This window comes from Tachysurus fulvidraco, chromosome 3 (genome assembly GCF_022655615.1).
Source record: "Tachysurus fulvidraco isolate hzauxx_2018 chromosome 3, HZAU_PFXX_2.0, whole genome shotgun sequence".
NCBI lineage: Eukaryota > Metazoa > Chordata > Actinopteri > Siluriformes > Bagridae > Tachysurus > Tachysurus fulvidraco.
The window spans coordinates 15,344,085-15,367,153 of NC_062520.1; the positions used below are offsets into that span (position 1 = coordinate 15,344,085).

Here is a 23,069-nt window from a genome sequence, read left to right on the forward strand (position 1 = left end):
ATATGACTTATAATAATGCAAAGAGACTTATAATAATTCACAAGTAAGAAATAAACACCTCTCTCTCTCACACACACACACACACCTCACTGGATGAGTATCCTACATGGAAACTGAACTAAATCAAAGTCGTGAGACTGTTACGTGAGTGTGGGATGATACTATTCTCAAATCGCCAACGTCAAATCACGACTTTGAGTTACTGAGTAAAAAAAGCTAACAACAATGTTTTGGTTAATTCAAAGCACTCTCCTGTAAAGAAAACAAGATATTTGAATACTGAAGTGTACAATTTCTGTATTAATTCCTCACTTTATGTGCATGGACTCAGTACTTCATGTGGTCCAGCACATAAACAGAACTCTATAAACTGCTCTAAGGGCAGAATGCAAACATTAAAAATAACAACACTGAATCCGGTTTCTATACTTTTATTTTTTTGTGCTTAGTACATAATGATGATCTTTGGGTATCACAGCTAACCAGTAGAGCCCTCGGAAATACAGTAATCTTTGCTGTCATGAAGCTGTACTCACCTCCAGTAAAAACTTCTCTGCCTCTGATGCTCTTCCAGCTGCTACACACTGGAAGGTGGCATTCTGTCCAGCGTTGACCTCCACATCCCCCAGACGAGAGAAGTGGGGGGCTTTATCTAAAGAAAAGCACAGAGCAGAGATTCAGTGATAAAATTATCTGTAACTCACCCATTTACAAATATTTGCCCAAGAAGAACAATGTCAGTGTGTGGCACGAAAGCTATTTCACACTACAGGCTGGTTTTTATAAGATTATCATGGTTAAAAGAAAGCAAATATACAATTATGTTTATATATCTATATGGTGAGAGAGAGAGAGAGAGAGAGAGAGAGAGAGAGAGAGAGAGAGAGAGAGTTATTAGCACAACATTTTTGATATTTTCAGTTTAGATTCCCAAGAGAAATCAATGAAAATGCCAAAGAATGAGCTAAATGATTTCTAGTTAAAGTGTCATTATGAAATATTACCTTTGATGCTTCAATTTTTTTTTATATATCTAGACATCTAGACTGGACTATTGTAATGCATTACTAGGTGGTTGTCCTGCATCTTCAATAAATAGGTTACAGTTAGTCCAAAATGCAGCTGCCAGAGTTCTCACTAGGACAAGAAAGTATGACCATATAACCCCAATTTTATCATCTCTACACTGGCTACCTGTTAAGAGAATTGATTACAAACTGCTGCTACTCACGTACAAGGCTCTTAATGGTTTAGCTCCCATGTATCTAACTAGTCTTCTAACACGTTACAATCCTTCATGCCCTCTGAGATCACAAAACTCAGGACTTCTGGTAGTTCCCAGAATATCTAAGTCTACTAAAGGTGGTAGAGCGTTTTCTTATCTAGCTCCCAAACTTTGGAATAGTCTTCCTGATAGTGTTCGGGGCTCAGACACACTTTCCCAGTTTAAATGCAGATAAAAAACTCATCTCTTTAGTCAGGCGTACACATAATACATCCTATAATATCATGCACCAGTACATCAGACCAGCACATTTTTATGAACAGCAGATATGTTTATCCCTTTCTACTGCTTCTCTCTTTGTACCCATCCCGAGGCATCCAGACATTGTACCAGCCCCCAACGTCCTCTGTGGGACGAAGCCTTTGGACGTCCACTGAGCCGAGGCCGACTCTAAGATTCCTGAGACATCTCCAGTTAGACTCTGTGATACTAAGGAGATCTGAAGTCCATGATCCTTACACCAATACAACATTTATCTGACTGTATATTACAATCACACCCCCAGTGTCACCCATATGAGGATGGGTCCCCCTTGAGTCCGGTTCCTCTCAAGGTTTCTTTCTTTACCAATTTAAGGGAATTTTTCCTTGCCACTGCTGCCTGAGTCACCTCAGACTTGCTCATAGGGGGATAAATACATACAGATTGTGAACTAATTATATCGAATAATAATCTAGAATTTTTTTATTCTATCAATTCTTTTACTTTTATTATTCGTTATTTCCTTTATCATTAATTATGTTTACCTTCTGCTCTATGTTTATGTTCTGTAAAGCTGCTTTGAGACAATGTCTATTGTAAAAAGCGCTAAAAAAATAAACTTGAATTGAATTGAATTATATATATATCATAATTTTCAGCATTCAAAATATACATCCACAATTATTCATTTGTGAACCCAATTTTTTTTTTCATTTACTGCGACTCGCTGAAATGACTTCCCTAATGAGACAGAAATGTTGTTCGTAAACATTAAACCATTTCGCAGACAATGCTGTGCATGATAAAAGAACACGGGTTACGGTCTGCAAACATTTTCCATACATTCACTTTATTCCCGCATACCTAATATGTTTAAGATGTTAATTTTAAAGAGCGAAATATGTTTTAATTGAGGTTTTTACAATTTAAAGCGTGGAAATCTGCAATAACCGACTGCTTCTCCGTTCACTGAGAATGTTACAGTTAGCTGAGGTGATTAGCTCTGTGTAGGACTTGTCTTTATACTCTGAACTCTGCGATTAACTCTGTCATTAATTTCTCCGCCTACCACCTGATCCAGTGCTGTGGGTTACTGCAGGCAGTACTAAATATGAATAGTGGGTATGCTAAATCAATCAGACATAGCACAGGAGGACTGGCTGGGAAACAGAAAGAAACAGATTAAAGAAGGTCTTGTTTATTTATTTGGTTGTTGGGTTCTGACAGCGTATAAAGATGATTCCAGGAATTAGTTTGTACGAACAGGCGGTTGACGTGGCTACTGTGTTTGTAACTGGCAGGTGGCCCGGCGTCTTGTGAAAACACTGGTCTATAATGCTTGATTCGTAATTTATGTTTCTTTGTCTGCTATCATTAGGCATGCAAATGTAAAAAAAGGAGTTTGAATTAAAGAAAATACAAACAGCAGTTGGTTTCTAAAGACTTTAAAAAATTTTTTTAAAGCATTTAATTATCAGTACTTTAGGCAGAGATTTGTTTGAACGTGTTCGGAAGCACTGAAAACTCATTCTGTGCTCGGGTATATTTCAAAGGAGTTATTGTCAACATATTAATTATTTTTAAAAAAAAAGTGTTTTCTCCCCTGCGGTGTTGATAGCATATTTAAATATTGTGTTCAGGTACTGGTGTAGAGAAAACGTTGGCCCAGAGGAATTGCATCACAAATGCCACACCTGCTTAGCACCTTGTCTACAATCACTAGCTCTGATTGCATGTTATATTAGTTATTTTATTTATTTTATTTTCTCTTCCTGTCCTTTTAGACACCTCATGACAAAATTCCACATCCTGGCATGATGCCATGCTCGACAATGTGCCGAGATCCTGATGAGAGTCTTAATTATTTAATGGGCCCAGTGGGGTTCAAATGATGCCATCTGCTGCCCGCAGGAAGTGGAGAAGGCGGGGAAGTGGGTGGAAGAGCAGGAGGTGAAAGGCTTTGCCATGAAGGGCTTCCTTGACCGCTGCATCTGCTGTTTTCATTGTTTAGGATTTGACTTCATCAGCGCCGGGGAGCAGTTTGTCAGTGCTGTTTAAAAATGAGTAAGTATTACAGCTATTTAATGGAGCCGCGGGCCCTTAGATGTCCCTTTGAGGCCATCGGCTGCCCTGTTAACACCAAGCCAGCATCTCTTCCCCTGATACACCACATATTCAGCACTGAGCAGCAATCAGAGCTACACTTGGGAGTAATAAACAGGACAGTTTACCAGTATTTGTACAGTAATAATTAGTAAAAATGGAATCCTGGTAATGTAGTCCTATAAAACAATCACATGAAATTTCATATTTAATAAATATGATGAACATTATTTTAAAATGAATCATGTCCATTTAATAACAATTATGTTATTTATGTTATACTAATAATTCATGACACATGCCACATAATATTTTAATTAACACACCCTTTCACAGATGGAATGTAAATTGCTAATTGAGTAAATAAACTGTATATAATTTTACTATATATATATATATATATATATATATATATATATATATATATATATATATATATATATATATATATATATACTGCACTTATTTCAATACAATCAGTAAAATACCGCTGAAAGTGCAAGGTTAACCTTTTTATTATTATTTTAATTTCATTGCTTGCCTGTAGAATTTCCATAATTATCTATCTATTATATATCTCATTCCTAGTCTTGTGTTTTGTCATTTCAATAACAATGGCATCGTGTAAATCCATAAACCGTTAATATCTACCAGCATTCTTGAGATCGTTTACAAACACAGGATGCTCTGTAACAGCCTATTTTCCCCGTGGTTATACTGCATCTCCATGCTTTGTATTTAAGACCTTCATGGTTCCAGTGAAGAGAACACATCACACACTCCCTCACAGCTAGAGCTCACTGCTCTGATCTTGCCCTGTATGATCTCCAAAGTCCACATGCTATCTGAGCCCATTTCCCACTGAGGAACAGCAGGCTTCTGCTAGCAAGAAAGCAAGCAGAATACAAATATACATGTCATGACACACACAGAGGTTGCATGACAAAAAGACATACGGCGTATGGTATTACGATAAATGCAAAGTAAACAAACAAATTATTCTAGTTAAGGATTAAAAAGTGAAACACTAAAAGCTGTAAACAGAGCTGTACTTCGACTGCTGGAAAAGCACATTAAATACTATATTCCTTTATTCCTAACAAACCATGTATCATGTTAGGTAGAGCTGAAGGCCATGAGTATTGTACTGTACAGGGACATTAATAGGTTTGTTGCAGCTGATTTCTGACATAGGGCAGAAGATTACAGCTGCTCATCTCAAAGAGAAGTACAGTACCAGCTGCCCCCTGTAAATGAAATGTGCAATGATAAAATTGCCTCCTAGCATTGAACCCGTCCAGTTCCTCATCCACGCTCATCCACGGTGACCGCGGCTATGCTACTTACAGCAGGGATAGTTCAGCAGCAAGATGTCGTCCACGGCGATATAGCCCCAGCGGTCTACTGTCGCCTCCAGCAACACCTAAACAAAGAAAAAAATGTACTGTAAATACCCTTTTTGTGAAAGAATAAAAATCCACAAATCCGCATAGAAATAACACAAACATGAACTGCAATGAATTACTTCACATAGCTTGATTACTCAAACAATTCTCTATATCATTTTAACACATTTCTATGTTTTAAATTCAAGTGTAGTGTTGAATGATCTGCTTCAAATATATATATAAGCAAGAAAAGCAAGGTTTAACCAGCAGAAGAAAAAAAAAGGGCTCATCTATCTAGTGCACAAAAGAAAGCTAAACCCTGACCGTCATATAGTGAGAACCAGAGAGAGAGAGAGACAGAGAGAGAGAGAGAGAGAGAGAGAGAGAGAGAGAGAGAGAGAGAGAGAGAGAGAGAGAAAGGAAGAATAGACACTGACTCTTTTAAGGGTCCCCAAGGCCTGAAAGAAATAAAGAAATAATGGTCTCATCAGGAGTGCTCTATGTGAAATATGACTCATGCTTCTCATTCAGCTCGTGCCACATACACAAACACACACTCACTCATAATGCAAGTGGAAGAGACACAGGTCTCCAGGGACAAGGGACAGGCTCCACACTATCCAGACACGAAGGACAGCTAGCGCAGCGCAATGAAATCAAATCGATACAGCGCGCACGACAGCGATGATGAGATGTTATTACAGATGGGCATGGAGCGGGTAGGGCTATTGTTTGCTCTCCCCAAGCTAGACAGTGAGGCTGTCCACGCACACCATCAAAGTTATTGTTTCTCATAATCCCCACCACAGAAAAACTGTTTTTTTTGTTGCTGTTTACTGTCTGCCGACTGAGCAGCAGCTCCAGGTCATTTTAACATGGTTATTTGAACACTTTATATTCAACTGGAATGAACTTTAATAGGGAAATATTTTCATCCATCGAAACCCTTAACTCTGCAGCCAAAAGTGTAACAAGACATTGATATTTTTTTCCCTAATTGGTGTCACAGTATGAGATTTCTGTCCCAGAATTTCACATATATTCCATATGCTATTATGTTATTCTTGTGAAAAACCTGTGAAAGTCCATTTTAGCTTTGATTGCCCTAAGATTGTACACACGTGGAGACAATATGCGATCATGTTTAATACAAATCATATGAAATAAATAAACCCACAATCCCTATTTACAAGTCTCATGTCATAATAAATACATCATGTGAAAAAAAAAACTATAAATAACTATAAATCTTGTTTTGTAAAAAAGAATAAATGTATAATGTGGGATGTGATAGCTCAGTGGTTAAGGTTTTGGGCTACTGATTGGAAGGTCATGGGTTCGAACCCCAGGTCCACCAAGCTGCCACTGCTGGGCCCCTATGCAAGGCCCTTAACCTTAATGGTGTCTGGTAAATGTATGCAGTCCTTTTTTATAGCAATCATAATACTTTTAAGATAAGAATTTTGTCTGTAAATGCTATGCTTAAAGTCAGACCATGTTTCCTAAACCCAATTTACTCTATTATGTATTTTTTGTAAGCATTTTTACTTATTCATGTTTTTTTTTTTTGGTGCTCTAAAATAAAGACATTATTTGTGGGACATATGTGGAACTGGTGTTTATCACAAACTCGGTAAAAGTAAAAACAAGTCAAACCCAAAACTATTACATATGCAGCAAAGAAAGACAAGTAATCCTGTCCAAATTCACTTTGTATTAAGAAGCTCATGTGCCTGGAAAGAAGCTTCAGCTTCACCACAGAGCATCAAAACCACATCCCTGACTTGAACCACAGCCACACCAATGTAGTGAAATGAACTGCATTTCAGAAAATTGCCCACAGGAATGAGAGGGAGGATAGATAGATGAATAAAGAGTGAAAGCCAGATCCAGATTCGGTATAAGTCGTCAATGCAGGAGCAAGTTCAGAAAGCCGAATTTAATCTCTACTCCCAGAGTGAACTAAAGTCAAAGCTGCAAACTGATGCAATGTTTTGCTCTTGAAGAAGTACTTCACTGTTTCATTTCTGACATTCAGAACAGACTCTTATTTTATAGACAAAACCCCACTGAATGATATCCATCATCATTTAAGTGTGCCTACAGTATCTGCATATGAGATACGTCTATACATGCTGATCATTTTCTACGTAAGTTGATAAAACTGATATACAGATAAAACTGTATATCAAAAGAGGTAGCTCTTTTACAACAAGCATTTTAAATAAGTAAAGGTACGTCTTAGTAACTGGGAGATTTGTCACAGAATTTTTTACCCCTTTACCAATTTTTTTTAACCAATACAATGGTGCCGGCAGAATGGAAATAACATTTTTATCCATATAAACAAATTAATTATTTTAGTGCCTCAAGTTTGATATAAAATTAGTCAGTACACTGTTTTCAATGTAAGATGTTTGTTGGGTTAACATTACAAAGAATTATAGTGGTTGAAGATAACAGATTTTAGCTGCATGCTGCAATCCAGAGAAAGAGATCAACATTTATTTTAAAGATAAATCTTCAAAATTTTTTTATTAATTTATCGCCATTGTAGACTATGTAGACATGCTTATGAAAAAGTAATTAATTCCCTGAGTATGTACTATCTTATAAGCCATTAACCACCACTGTGGAGTGTGACATGACAAAGAAGTTCAGTGCTGAAAATGGAATGGACACCTCTTAAAACAGCGGAAATTCCTTTTTCTGTCCTCTGGCAAAAAGAGTTAATATTAGAAATACCAGCTATCAAACTACAGAACATTCAGTGACATTGTATTTCTGAAAGGGACTTTTGCATATCCCAGTTCCCCTTTTCAAGCATGAAGAGAGGTACAGTACAGGTTAATCCTCTTGGCTACCCCTGGGGCAGTTAAGATTTAAGCTCCTTGCTAATAGGACCTAGTCCATAGGACAGACTAGAAAACTTCAGTCACCCAGTTACAGGCTCACACAAGTCCTGGGACTTGAACCCATTCTTTTCCAGTAATGCATGAAAGCCCTTTCCCACTGAGCTACCACAGAAGTAATTAGTAAATGTTAACATTTTCCCAAGAATCAGAAACGCACAACTTTATCCAACTTCAATGTTTTTAAAAAATATTTTATCTTTCATCTCATGGGCCTGATACTTGTCTCCTGCTTGTTAAGCAGATTTAATGTAAACTAATGGATCCTTGAACAATTCCAGATGTTGCCTGAGAAAGTCTCTAGCCATGAGCAAGAGAGACCGCCGAGGAAGGATGAGAGACTTGGCTGGATTGGAAAAGAAGGATGGATGGCAGGGAGGCTGTGGGCAGGGATGTAGCTTAGCCAGCTGGCTGGGGAAAAAGTGGTCAGAGCCATGAAGTCAGCTTTAGATTAGCTGGGTAATGAAGTGATTTACAGAAGGCCTACACAGCTAAAGACTGGAACAAGTCCCAAAAGAGCTTGTTTAATTGCTCTAGTGTGACTCAATCTCTGACATTTTCCTCTAGACACCACAGGTCAAATGCATGTGTCTTACGTTAATGTTTCAATAACTGATGCTATATCTAATCGTAAGACAGGTTGCTAAGTTGTTGAATAGTCTAGACTAGAGATTTGTTGGAAAAGCTTGTAACTCACAAAAAAAGTAAATTTAATTTAATAATGAAGACTCAAATACCAAAGAAAGGAAAATATTCATCAGAACCAGTGGCTATTGCTACATATGGGTTAGCCATGTTAGGGTTGACAACCACAAAATTAAGGTTTGGTTCTCTCTCATTTGCTGTTAACAAATAACTGGAAGTGGATTTTTTTTTTTACTTTTTTGGAATCAAGAACAAAGTGACAACCAACTGCTGTAAAAAAAAAAAAAAAAAAAAACTGCATGTATAAAAAGATAGGCCTGATTTCTTTCTAGCGCAGAATGTAGATTTATGTAGAATATCATTGAGAGTCGAGTCAGTTGATTGCACTTAAGTTAAAATGTTATTCCTCATACCCAACTATAGATATCACAGTCTGAAATTACAATGAAATGCGTTTTGATTGTCTGGGTCATAAAATAGAATAGTAATATAATAGGAATATAATAATAATAAAAATAGAATTTATCTATGCAAGTTGGAAAGGGAAAAAATTATATGGAAAATGTAAAACGAATAAGAATAAAGATCAGAGGTAGAATTTGCTGTCCATTGGGGTGAATTTATATGTGGATTGATAATGGTAAAGATGAGTTACTGATGTTTAACCCGTCCATTTACTATCATGATCAGCCATCAGGGATGTGGAGGTAAGTAACAGGGCTTATATAAAATTAGATGTTCAGCAGGATTTAAATTAATGACACAAAATAATCTATTTCACTTAGTGTGTCATTAAACCTTCTTATGGTTGACTGATCCTTTTCATAGATGATTAAATTATTAAAAAATGCCAGGGTCAAAGAAACAGTCTTGTGTTATTATTGTTAGTAAAGGTAGGCTGGGAGATGAAACGACAGCCATCAAGATGAACATTTTATTTTTTTCCCACATTTATTATGCTATTGTAGATACAATACTACAGAAATAACCAAAACAAATCTAATAAATAAAGTGGATTTTGTGCATATATGTATGGGTTTAGATTAGGTTAAATGGACAATTTTCTTCTATATAGAGTGAAAATGTATTAAGAGCAGAAGCGCAAACTGAAATGTTGAATATTAACCACAAACACTGCTATTTTTGATTCAGTCTGATTCTTGATTCAATCTCCTTTTTTCATCCATTTTATTTGGTTAAACATATTACATATTACGTTAATGATTATATAACATTGTTATAACACATCAGCAAACACTAAATAAAAGATATAGCCATTTATTAACAATAAACATTAATTTAGTATTATTACTATTAATATATAGAAAGCTCTTTTTGGATTAACAAATGGCAGCACAGATGAAAGATCTTCTAGTCCAGTCAGGTCTAATCTTATCCACTGTATGCTTAACAAAAGTAGCTCAATGGAAAAGCATTATTAAAGAGTTTTCCTATAAAGTAATGAATCAAAGATTTAAATAATTTTCGTAACTATTATTCTATTCAATAAATACTTTTTATATGATGAATAAAGATTGCAATGAAAAATGAGTGAAATAAAAAAATAAATCCAAGCAACAAGCATAGCATTAATTTACACCCCTTTTATGGAGCCAGACAAAATAATGTGGCAAACTAGCTGCTATGAATTGGCTACATTTAACTAGAACATATACTCAGCAGTGTCTACTACTACTACACACATGCAGCACACTTAACGTACATGACATGCATGGTTTTTCCTGCAGAATGAATGAAAACAGGCCATATACAAAACCATATACTTTGCACACCACTTATAACTCATCAATACTTTAGAAAGGGACACAAGTAGCTTGTAAAAAAAACCAAAAAAAACACCTTTGTGAACATAAGTGTATGAGAGATGGACAAAAAGACAGGTTGCTAGAACTAGACAGGTAAATTACTGAAAACAGGAGACAGAGGAAGTGATAAGGGTGTAGGACTAGGTCAGGGTTTAGCAGAGGGACAGGTAGAAGACTACTCTTTTGTCTGTACCTTCTCTGTCACTGTGTTACTGATAGGGGGATGAGAAAAGTGCTGTATTATCAGTAGAAAGTGTACACGGTGCTTGACAGGGATATTCGCTGAAAGAGGAAGTGCAACAAACAGGGCAGAGAGGATAAGACATGCCTAGAAACTTGTGCTCTCAGTTAGCAAGGCTTTGATAAGGTATTTCATCCTGATCGTATTTAGCTTCTATGCCAGTGGCATTCATTAGATTAATAAAGGCAGGAAATTGATCATAGTTCAGGAGGAAGCAGGCTGATACTCTGGGTGTAATGTTAAATGTTAAAGGCAAATCTGCAAGTTACCTTACGTTTAAACTCATTTCAATTCGGTGCGTGTCAGGATGAATTGATTCTGAGTTTTCTTACTGACAGCATTTCTAAGTCTCATTTTTCCATCAGTTTTATTCGGATAAAAATGTTAAATACATAAAAAGAAATTGAAGTGTATTATTATTAGTGTATAAATATTATTATCACACATTACACATCGGATAAAAATCCTACTTATAACTAAAAACGTATTCTTATCCCTCCTTTGATTTTTCTATTTGTCATTCTTTTAATGTCCAAATGAAGAAAACTGCATCGTCACGTTTACTCTCTGTTTTATATTGAGTCATAAATTCTGTTTTATGTTTAGTCAGTCATGCTTGCTTTGTTTTGACACAGCTGACCAGAGGTTTGTCAGAGCTGTTATTAATACAATTAAAACATTTATGAGTATGAAGCTCTGTTGTTGTGAATGTAATCATGAAGGTGAAAAGGACTGATGTAAAGGAGGAGATAGAGACAGTGAGAGAAAAGGTTCAGTAAAGAAAAAAAAAATCTGAGTAAGGCAAACACTTTAGAATCCAACTCTCTTTAGCAGTCTTGGCAGGCATGATAACATCTTTAATATTTGATAATACGGTGCTTATACACTTTCAGTAATAATAGCAAAAATATGGAGCTGAGCATAGCATACAGGCAAAAGTTTAAAAATGAAATATTTTAAGTTCAAGGTGATCTCTCTCTCTCTCTCTCTCTCTCTCTCTGTCTCTCTCTCTCTCTCTCTCTCTCTCTGTCTCTCTCTCTCTCGTGTTTTACACTTGCTCCTCCACTGACATTCTCATAAACACAGATAAAAGCAAATGCACCATCACCCGTGAAATGAATATGGATGGAAGCCCATGTTGCAACCCAGACAGTGAGGTTTCTCACATTCTCACAGATTTAATAAAAAGTCTTGATCTCATGATTTGGTGTAAAGGGTTGATGCCATCTGAACACAATAATACAGCATACTAGTTAACAATGCTCTCTATTCACTTGACTTTTGTTTTACATCCTGGTTTCTAATCGAGTCACATTAAAATGTGAAAGACAACATGTTTATTTGATACTGAATAGATTACTTATACTGCCGATGCATGATAATGACATTTTTTATTAAATAAGCAGTTCGTAAAAGAATGTGCAGTGCTATAGATTTTATTACCCGCACACACGGCTGGTGTCAGACATGTGATAACTGGCAGGTGTATATGTTGTAGCACAACCTATCGCTATGAGAGGTGGCAATCACCTGCAGTTTTACTGACAGACTCCCGCTGACAGCTTTCTCATTTCCTCCCGACATCGGCGGACCTCTTTATCCTGAACTATCACTTCAGATCCACCTGGGAATAGTCTGGCTGCCAGTGCGGATGCTGAAACCAACACCCTTTAATATTTAAAGTCACATGCCTTAGCACTAAAAGCCTCCAGCGGGGTTCGACCGCAATGCTGAGAAGACACCTGTGGAGGCTGTAGATGAAGAATTCTGCTCTTTCATTGATGCTTTATTCATTTGCTGGCTGAGACACATGGTTTGATAACAGATGAACTTCGGGGAATTTTGCTTAATTCTTTATTCATTATATTTTGCTGATAAGTAAGCTCTTATTTTTTATTTTCTCTCTCTGTGCCTCTCTGTCTCCCTTTTTGTAGACTGAGCATTAGGAGTCAGTCATTGACTGAAATCAGAGGTGATGCAGGAGAATAGTAAAAGAATACCAACAAAAAAAAAATAAAACAACCTCTGTCACTTTCTATCCCAAATCATATGAATGAAATCTGGCTGCACCAAGGAGGCTTGTGCTATTGTTTGAAATTCCTGTCAGGGTGAAAGCAGGCTTGTTAGGTTTACTTTTAAACCTATGAATATTGGTTTTTTTTTAATCCATGGTGTTCTTTCTATTTTCTAAAACAAATATAAGTGAGTTTCAATATATTCTCAAACGTAGTGTGTGTCAGATTTTGTTCTTCAGTTGTTAATAATGAAAAAGAGACACGTTTGGTTCAGTACTTCACAGTAAGCCTTGTGTCAGGGAGATGGAATTGGTGGGAAATTTGTACACACACATCACAGGCAAGCTGAGATACTATGAGATGTCATCACACCTCAACAACCTGGCATGAAAAAAAGTCAGAGTGCAGAGCAACAGACAGGACCTAGCAGCCAATCAGAAGTAAGAGAAAGTAAACAAACCGTATTAAGACGGTAAACGAGTTTGAACGAATCCAATATAATATAAATAAAAAAGAGCCATCCAGTAAGTAGTGAAGCTTCAGATTATTCATTCATTTCATTCATTTTCTACCGCTTATCCGAACTACCTCGGGTCACGTGGAGCCTGTGCCTCTCTCAGGCGTCATCGGGCATCGAGGCAGGATACACTCTGGACGGAGTGCCAACCCAATGCAGGGCACACACACACTCTCATTCACTCACACACTCACACACTATAGACAATTTTCCAGAGATGCCAATCAACCTACCATGCATGTCTTTGGACCGGGGGAGGAAACCGGAGTACCCGGAGGAAACCCCCGAGGCACAGGGAGAACATGCAAACTCCACACACACACAAGGCGGAGGCGGGAATCGAACCCCCAACCCTGGAGGTGTGAGGCAAAACGTGCTTACCACTAAGCCACCGTGCCCCCCTAGCTTCAGATTAATTATAGTAAAATTATTCTCCATGCTCTTATAAGATGCTTTCACATCCAACAGTAGTGAAGAAGAAAAAACATTGCCATTTAAACTATTCAATTTAATAACCATAATAAGCCTACACATAAGTGAGACACAGGCAGAAAAGAAAAGAAAAGAAAAGAAAAGAAAAGAACAGAAAAGAAAAGAAAAGAAAAGAAAAGAACAGAAAAGATTCAAGACCCACACACACACACACACACACTGCTCATATTCGATGAAAGCCAACTAAAGATTTTTTGCCAAATTAGTTTTCTGTGCTACTGTTATTCCTACTGTAGCAGTAGATGGATAAAGCTTTCTATGATACATTTCACAGATCTTTTTCTTGGAAGAGGCAGAATGGAATTATCTCCATTTCTTTCTAGAAGAACTCACTCAAAACAAAGGCCACCTACACATTCAGCTAACCTTTCATATGGCATTACCCACAGACCAAATGAATCAAAATCAGCTCAACTAATATTTATTAATCTTAAAGCAAATCACATGGACATTGTCATTTTTTATATACACAGTAATCTAGCCGATAGGTTAACAATCATATGAACAAGAACCTGCAGTTTTTCATTGGATGAAGTTCTCCTAATCTCCCCTGGATTCTTGGATGTAATTAACAGCTATGATATAGTCTTTTATAGAATAAGAATCCATGACAATCCAAGAATCCATCTGTCAACTAGATTTTGGTGGGTCTATCACAAATATTATTTTTTTTTAAATTATATGCAATAAAAATTGTATTATATACAAATCATAAGATGATCTGAATAAGCCTACATCCTAGCACAGAAGTAAGGATGTGTAAATGAATCAATCAACCAATCAATCAAACATTTACTCAATGTCCAATTCATATAGACTGCACAGCATTTTTTACTGTCCCACAGTCATTCCAACAAGAACTCGCTTAGTCCCCAGACAGGTTCAAACACACACAAACACATACCTGCTTTCGTTGTGTTTCTTCTGATTATGATGGGGAGGACACTTATCTGACTCGTCCCTGACCACTCAGTCTGGTTATAGTCCACACCTCACCCAGGTCTATTCTGCTACACTTATCTTTGTGTCAGGACTCAACCGGGACTTTTGGCCATGTGCGCTTGTGTATGTTCCGTGTCACACGTATGCCAAGCCTTTGTTTACTCCGCCCCGTCTCTACACACCTGTTCCTTATTGTTAATTATGTCTATTTAACCCGAGCTGCGTTGCCGATGACAGCACGGAATCATCGTCAGTGTAATCGTCAGTGTAATCGTCAGTGTAATCGTCAGTGTAATCGTCAGTGTACCGTCAGCGTATTGTCTATGTAACGTCAGTGTACCCTCGTCTTTTGTCCTGTATAGTTTTCGTCTTTGTTCCTGTTTTATGTCTTATTATTTATTAAACCATACTCATTTGTATCTATCTTGTTTCTGGGTCTGTCTTCCTCCTCCTGGTTGTGACACTTTGTTGGTAAATCTGATGTAGGTCAGTGTATAAATCATCGACTCTATAGTGTTAATGTTATTAGTAAAGTTTCCCATGTATTATTTTCATATTCTAAGCCTCATGTCCTTGGTTCCTTTATGTTTCTCATACTGAGCTTGCCTTTCAATCGTTAAAAACAACAAATCTGGACCTACCTGTGTTAAACTTGCCTCCCTGTTCTCTATGTTGTTTGCAATTCTGAACACAATTCCCAGAAAAAAAAGAGACTTCTACTTGGTATGGCTCCCAAGTGTTATATTTGTTCACAGAGTTTGAACGAAACCCTGTGTGACTTCACCAATTTTCAAGGGTTCTCAAAAACCGAATTAAAGTAAACTTTGTTCTCCTTTGAAAAATTCCCCAAACCAATCCAAGGATTTTGTCAGATGAAAGAAAATACCGATCGGTCACACAGTCTCTGTACAAGTGCTTTAGAATAAACAAGTGTTACTCGTCCTATGTGGGTTTTAATTCCTACCCAGATTCCGAGTCAGTGTGATGAAGGTGCAATGTGACTGGAGATAAGATCAAACTCATCAGGCCACTTGCAGGCACAATTCATGCACTGGTTGCTCCTCATCATGTTACAAGCAATAATGTAACACAATCTCTCGCACTTTGCCCACTCAGACTGGCATATCAATTTACTAATTCAGAGTTTTAATGAGATCTCAGAGAGAAACGGAATAGAGAGTCCTCCAACAGATGGATATGAGGCAAAAAATGAAGCACCTTGAATATTATATACACTGTGTGATCAAATGGGGAAAATTCTAGATTTAATTCTAGATTCTATATTCGAGTCATGCAATGTAAATTGTACTTTTGCATATTTAGTGTGTTTAAGTGTGTTTGTGCTGCTGGGTCTGTGCTGTCAATCAGAGTTCGTCTGATATGTGAGTGTGTGATCTCAATAATTCTGAAGCTCGAAGCTCCTCACTGACGTCTAAAATGCTTTGGGCATTGCTGCACCTTTCACTGCTGTGAGTGGGCTATTATTTACACATGAAGGTCATATCTTTCCCTGCCATGTGGAAGTTAATTAAGTCAGAGGGATTGACAGTTCTTGATAAAAACACACACTATTCAACGTAATTGCTTTTTGACAGCTGCGCAGAGTTTGCAGAAAGGAGAAATTGAATATATGGATGAAGCTCAAACTGAGCTGGTCACCCACTTCCAGCTCAAGAAGACCTGTAGGGCATTGCCTAAGTGCCAAACAAACACACACACACACACATACACACACACACACACACACACACACACACACACACACACACACACACACACACACACACACACACACACACACTAATCAATTACTGTATGGGATGGAGGCAAGCCAGAAGCTTATAAGTAATGGTCTAGTGCAAATACAGTACTGCTATAGTCAGGTGCTATAGGAACTAGGCAGTAGTATGTACTTTAAAAGGTTTCCCAAATATAATGTTAGAAAGCAAACCATCTAAAATGTTACTGTCATGGCCCAAATTATTTTTCTGTTTCATTCCTATATCACCATTTGTCAATGTTTACAGTTTTGAATTCATTAATGAATGACACACATACATTTGTTGATTCTCCAGCCTTTTTTTTCTCTGATGTTTTTTTTTTTAATCAGGTCAATTGTCTCCCTCAGATCCTCCAGATTCTTTATCTCTTACTGAAGACCACAACGTGCCAACACTGGGAACTGTTAATAATTTTATGATGTGGTTCTTCATATCATGATTAAATGTTATCTAAGTTACCTACAGTAACAACACTGTTTTATCTGTTTACTGTTACATTTAGATTATGAGAACTGTCTGCCATAAATGTTTCTGTAAATGATAAAATATATTGTATTAAAACAAACACTTTAATATGAACCTATCATCTGAATTACTGCCAGGACTACTGTTGTGATTTAATAGAAAATTAATTACCACCTTCTGACCAATCAGATTTGAGAATTTAACAGCGCTGCAATATAATTATGGATTATTACAGTCTTTGTCTAATTGTGTTATTCAAACCGCTATGGATACAAGTGTTAGTTAATAACTCCTGTAATAATTTCCCACTCCAGTGTTAAGCCATATCTATCATAGCATCTGCTCTAACTCTATTCCCCCAGTGCACCTCCTGAACCCACCCAAAGGCCTGAAGCAAGCACAGACCTACAGACATGCACAGATTGCACACTGAGTCAATACCAATTAAAGTAAGCAAGGAGTGTGATTAACAAGAGTGTCACCTCGACACTGTGGAAAGCTCGGATTGAGGGCAAAACTGATGCCTTTCAGTAATTAGTGTCGCTCTATTTGGACATCACTGTGGAATATACAGATATTTAAAATTAGTTCAGTAGGTCTGTAGGACTCTCATGTCACAATGACAACATAGAAATGATTATTACGTTACAGGAGAATTCTGCCATGAACCTAACTATTAATACATGAATTAAAATGTTACATAATGTTGTGTAGCCTGAGAATGCGACAAGATCATTGTGAATAAAAATGTTTATCCAAACATAGCAAAGCCATAGGTTTGTGCCATCATGTAGGTAAAGAAATAAATAACTGATCAAACGGTTGTAGATCTTTATAATTAAACTTACCTTTATTCATAAAAACATAAATCGCAAGAAGCAGTTGATGTAGTTGATGGACCTCAATTGATGTAGAAATGATTCATTTATTTTTGCAACCGTTTATTTTAGCCACAGGGAAGCTGCATAAAAAATCTAAGCAAAAAAATCTAAAAGACAATAAAAAAAAAATCAAAGCAAAATATAATAAATTCTCTTTTGCATTCAGACTTGCCATGAGAAGGCTACAGAAACACCGTAATAGGTTTTTGTGTTTGATTTTACGGTATTGCTTCCCAGATTATTTTTGGTATACTGAAGGACTGATTACTGTTCAAGATATTTTTTTTCCGACTTCTAGTCAGCTGCTTCTCATCATAGTGGTTTCTTGTTACTAAACTGTACATCTTGTACATACAGTAGGTACTCTTAAAATAAGCAGGTAGGAAGTGATTAGTGAAAGACATTCATTCATTCACTTTCTACCGCTTATCCGAACTCTCGGGTCACTGGGAGCCTGTGCCTGAGTCATCGGGCATCAAGGCAGAATACACCCTGCACAGAGTGCCAACCCATCACAGGGCACACACACACACTCATTCGCTCACACAATCACACACTACGGACAATTTTACAGAGATGACAATCAACCTACCATGCATGTCTTTGGACCGGGGGAGGAAACCGGAGTACCCGGAGGAAACCCTCGAGGCACGGGGAGAACATGCAAACTCCACACACACAAGGCGGAGGCGGGAATCGAACCCCCAACCCTGGAGGTGTGAGGCAACGTGCTAACCACTAAGCCACCGTGCCCCCCTAGTGAAAGACATTTTATAAAGGTATTTTATCTTGATTCAATCAATTCTAAAATCTAAAAATAATATTCAGGAGAAACAACTTGTATGAAAAAGAACACTGGACACATCATTAATACTCTGCCTCGCATCTAAGGGCCTGAACTTCATCAGTTTTTCCTCAGATGAGTAGAGAAACATATTGCGACATCGTAACCCAGTTTCAGTCACAGTGATGTGCTACTAATAGACAGGCACCTTATTCAGGACCTTAACCAGAAGCTCTTACCCAGCGCTAGAGACTTACACTCACCTGATATTCGTTGGGCCAAAAGGTGCTGACTGCCAGCTCCACCTGATACCACTGGCGCCCCTGCGAGCCGGAGACGTTCCACACTGCCATGCCCAGCGGTCCTCCGTTCACCCGCACGTATGCTCGCAGCGCCCCGGGGCTGTGTCCGTCCCGGCTGTACAGGAAATAGCTGAACTGGACACAGTGCGTGTCATTCTCGCTGAGCGTCTGCAGCAGCAGCTGAGCTCTCTGGCCCGCGGCATGCTGGGATGAGTTTACTATCATGTAGGAGCCTGGAGGTAGAGGAACATGACACGGTGAGAGTCAATTACAGAAAACTGCTATTAGTGTCAACACATACTGCGCAAGAGCCATGCAAATGTGTATGCTAATTTAGAAGCTTCATCGAATGGAGTAGAATTTAGATCATTTAAGGACAGGAAGAGTAATGACTCAAGGTGAACATGGTGAGCTTTTCCCTCCTCAATAAATCAAAAACTAGAAGCCTAGTAAGTGAAGTGCAATGAATATGCATATCTTCTTAAATATATAAATATATCAGTTAAAACATTTCAAATAAAATGCAATTCACATTAAAGCCAGTGCACAAAAGAAAACATGAAAACAGGCACACGTTTGTATTTTAGTTTAGTTCCCAGAGAACAAAGAGACAGGGGAAAAACAGTGATTTTCAGATTTTCTGTGAAGCATGTCTGGCACGCTTGTGTAGTTTTCACTGATACAACCAACTGCTGTTTTCCCATTCCCATGTTTCAAAGCCGCTGTTTATCTATTTGTATATCTGTTTGCCGTTTTTGCTTAGATAAGTTGAAGGGCTTCTCTCTTCATATTTCACAAAAGAAATAAAGGAGAGAATCAAAAAATGTGGAACAGAAGAACAAAAGTTTTATTTAAGTCTCAGTGAAAGCAGGCTTCTAAATACCGCTGTCATATCGACAAGCAGAGAAATGATACTAAAAACATTCCTAAGGGAAGGACACACACACACACACACACACACACACACACACACACACACACACACACACACACACACACACACACGGTCCAGTACTTTCCTCACTGTTAATTACAGTGACATGCTGATTACACACAGAGGACAGTGGGGCATTGAGGATAGCAGTCCATCTGCAAGAAGAGAAGTGTGAGTAATTACCAGTGGCCCATACACACATCTCTACATGTTCACACACATACACCAGCAAACAAGGCATTACTGCAATTACTGTCTTTATACAAAGCACTTTGAGATTTATGATGATGGTGATTATTATTATTATTATTATTATTATTATTATTATTATTATTATTATTATTATTACACACACACACACACACACACACACACACACACACACACACACACACACACACACACACACACACACACACACATACACAAGCTGCAGTTTTTTCCTTCTCTTTTCAGGACACACTGACCCAAACACCCTTCAAATGCACACAGACTAACAAGATTAACTGAAGCTTGTGTGTAGCTTGTGCGTAGGAATGCAGTGCTGAAGACTGTTATCCTCCACTCCAAGGACTTTGGGGCAGTTCAATGGAAAAGGAAACATGAAGGAAGAAAACGAACGTTTGTCTAACTGAATAAAACAGAAAAGTAAGATATGTCACAGACGCTGCAGAAACTTTACATTTATGTTTACTCATAAATATCAGTAAAAACCGAACTAGGAATCATTCGAGTTAAACCGAGACATAGAGACTTGTTCATGCATTATGTACACAAATGTGTAGAATAAACAATGATAAGCGCGTTGCTGTGTTTATGTGTCTAATGAGTCGAGTCATGTCGGAAACACAACAGAGCACATAAACAGCAGATGTTGTGGTGGAAAATGTACTAATAATTCTCATTGAATGCTTGCAGCTTTTATGAGCACGTAACAAAATGTAAACATAAGCTCAGTGAAACCTGAATTCTGAATGAAGCAAGCATGTAATTAAGCCCTACTTGAAGTTACAGACTACTAATTGTAAAGTGGTCCAGAAAAACCAGTGGATGAATTCTGGCAAACCGCCCAAAAGGATGAAAATATAGGCTTTTTTATTTTATTTTTCTGACTATGGCATACTATGGCATGACAACACAAATATATCAGTAAAAAGACATATAAATGTTTAATTTGATAAAAAAAAAAAAAGATTTAGTAGAATGAGACATACACAATATTAATATTACCCTCGATATCCCGGTCATCAAGTTTTGGACCGCTACGACTACTCGCTGTGCGTTTCCATGGTGACCGCTTGTGTCAGCGTTTCAGTAAAGCGAATTTCTCAGTCTTGGAACAATCACAGAGAATCATGCATGATTTTGTCGGCGATGAATTGTGTAATCGTGTGAGCCTCTCTACGACTAATCACAAGTGCAGCGATGAGAAACAGCCAACAAAAGCCCAAGAGGAAATCGAATTCCTCTGCTGTCATGCACAGCTGATCCCTGAATCCAGTTTATTGTACATTTATTTGTGCAGTAGGGCAAGGGCAAAATGTAAGCAGTAAAACATTGCTTGCCCAAATGGATTTAAAGAACAGCAAAAAAACAACACATGACTCCTGCTAGTTATACAACCAGTATTAAAATAATTATGTACCACTAATGTCTTTTGTCTATACACTGCCCAGGTCTCCTCAACCAACATGTCCTCCTTATTTTTCTTTTTTCTTGTTTCTGTATAAAATAGTGGAACAAGCCATGAAGTTACACGATAGAGAGCTACGATGTACTGTATATTTGTATGAAAATGGGCACAAATTCTGGCCTTTGGAATAAACTTTCTGAAAATTCTTCCACAAAGTTAAACTAACTTTTTTTATGAGAGTTGATTTTTCAGGAGTTAAAACTAAACTCCCGTGGAGAAAAATATAACTCCTAACTACAGTTTATTCAAATAATAACCCTTTCATGTTTCTAAAAAAAAATCCAAAACACTAAAATGGTTTCAGGTGGGAAAAAAAAACGACACTTTTTTCTGTAGGGCGAGAGAAACACATTTACAGCATTTTCTAGACCCCCTTCATCCAAAGTGACTTAAATTTATACAACTGAGCAACTGAGGCCCAGGAGAGGCAGCTTGGTGGACCTGGGATTTAAACTCACAACCTTCTAATTAGAAGTCCAACAACTTTACCACTGAGCTACTACTTCCTAAAAAGATCAGTGTATCTAAAAATCCTTCACAGCATAAACAAATAGTTTAATAAGGTTAATTGAATTAAACTTTTATCTTCCTTACAACAAAGTCCAAGATAATGCAGCTGTGCACAGAAAAGATGTAACCCAAACAACACCGGGGGAGTTGAATAAGTCATAAGTCAAGTCAAGTCAAGTCAAGAAGCTTTTTATTGTCATTTCAACCATATATAGCTGTTGCAGTACACAGTGAAATAAGTCACACCCAGTGCATGAACATCAAAATATTACACTACTATAGAGTGCCTTTAAACTCTGGCTGTAGTCTAAGTTAGATAATAATCTCCCAAATTCTTACCAACCCCAGAATATTCAACTCAATTTGCTATGTGGAATTTGAGCACGACGTGCACATCGGCGAGGATCTTCCTGAGTAAAACTCTGTGTATTATTCACCCCCAACACCACTGAACAACTCATCACAAGCAATTCAAGTATCAAGTAGCAGGTACTTGGATCGGAAGCCAGTTTAACAACCCGTGTGGTTAAAAACTGCCTGTCTGTCTAAAGATGTCAAAATCCTTGCTAGCTATGTGTGAATATTCTTTGGTCAAGTAGATAATCAATTGGTTTGTGATCAGACACCATCTCTCAAAATGTCTGTGATGCTCCAGCACCATTAATGGATTTTTCTTTCACTTATGGGAATTTCCAGACTATAAAACTTGACTTGTGGGTAAGAATATACAGTATTTCACTCCTGGAAAGCCTACACTGATAAGAATGTAAGTAAATGGAGAAAAAAAATTTGTAGCTAGATAATTACTCTGTGCTTCTCCACAGATACTACAGACTCTAAAATCATATGCGACTGGAAAACATTATGTCATCCGTATTAGACTGTGTATGTGTGTATTTATCTAGCCTTGTTCTCTGAATCTGTTTTACATAAACAGCTTCCTCAGAAGTTATTTTAGAGGTAATACTTCACTGAGTGCATATTAGCCACACAGATACACAGAGACATCACCGACAGAAAAAAAAACAAGTTCAGTGATGCATAGTGGGGGAAAAAAGGTCATTGTCAAGTGCTGTCAGTGTGGAAATGATCACAAAGTAAGAACAAACAAGTTCCTAATAAAAATACACTACCAAAGAATAGTCAGAGTCT

At 37.5% G+C, this 23,069-nt stretch overlaps 1 protein-coding gene across 11 annotated transcripts in view; it reads right to left on the reverse strand.

Moving 5' to 3' along the window:
• Nucleotides 1–23,069, reverse strand: part of ptprub (protein tyrosine phosphatase receptor type Ub) — a 193,237-nt gene that overhangs the window by 78,200 nt on the left and 91,968 nt on the right. For all 11 annotated transcript variants that reach the window (XR_007140115.1, XM_047811098.1, XM_047811100.1 and 8 more), the window contains exons 3-5: nt 18,742–19,013; nt 4,937–5,012; nt 537–652 (exon numbers count right to left, since the gene is read on the reverse strand). Coding sequence is in view for 10 of the 11 variants with exons in the window: in XM_047811098.1 (XP_047667054.1) it covers nt 537–652; nt 4,937–5,012; nt 18,742–19,013 (464 nt within the window). In the remaining variant the exon portion in view is untranslated. The remainder of the gene's footprint in view (nt 1–536; nt 653–4,936; nt 5,013–18,741; nt 19,014–23,069) is intronic.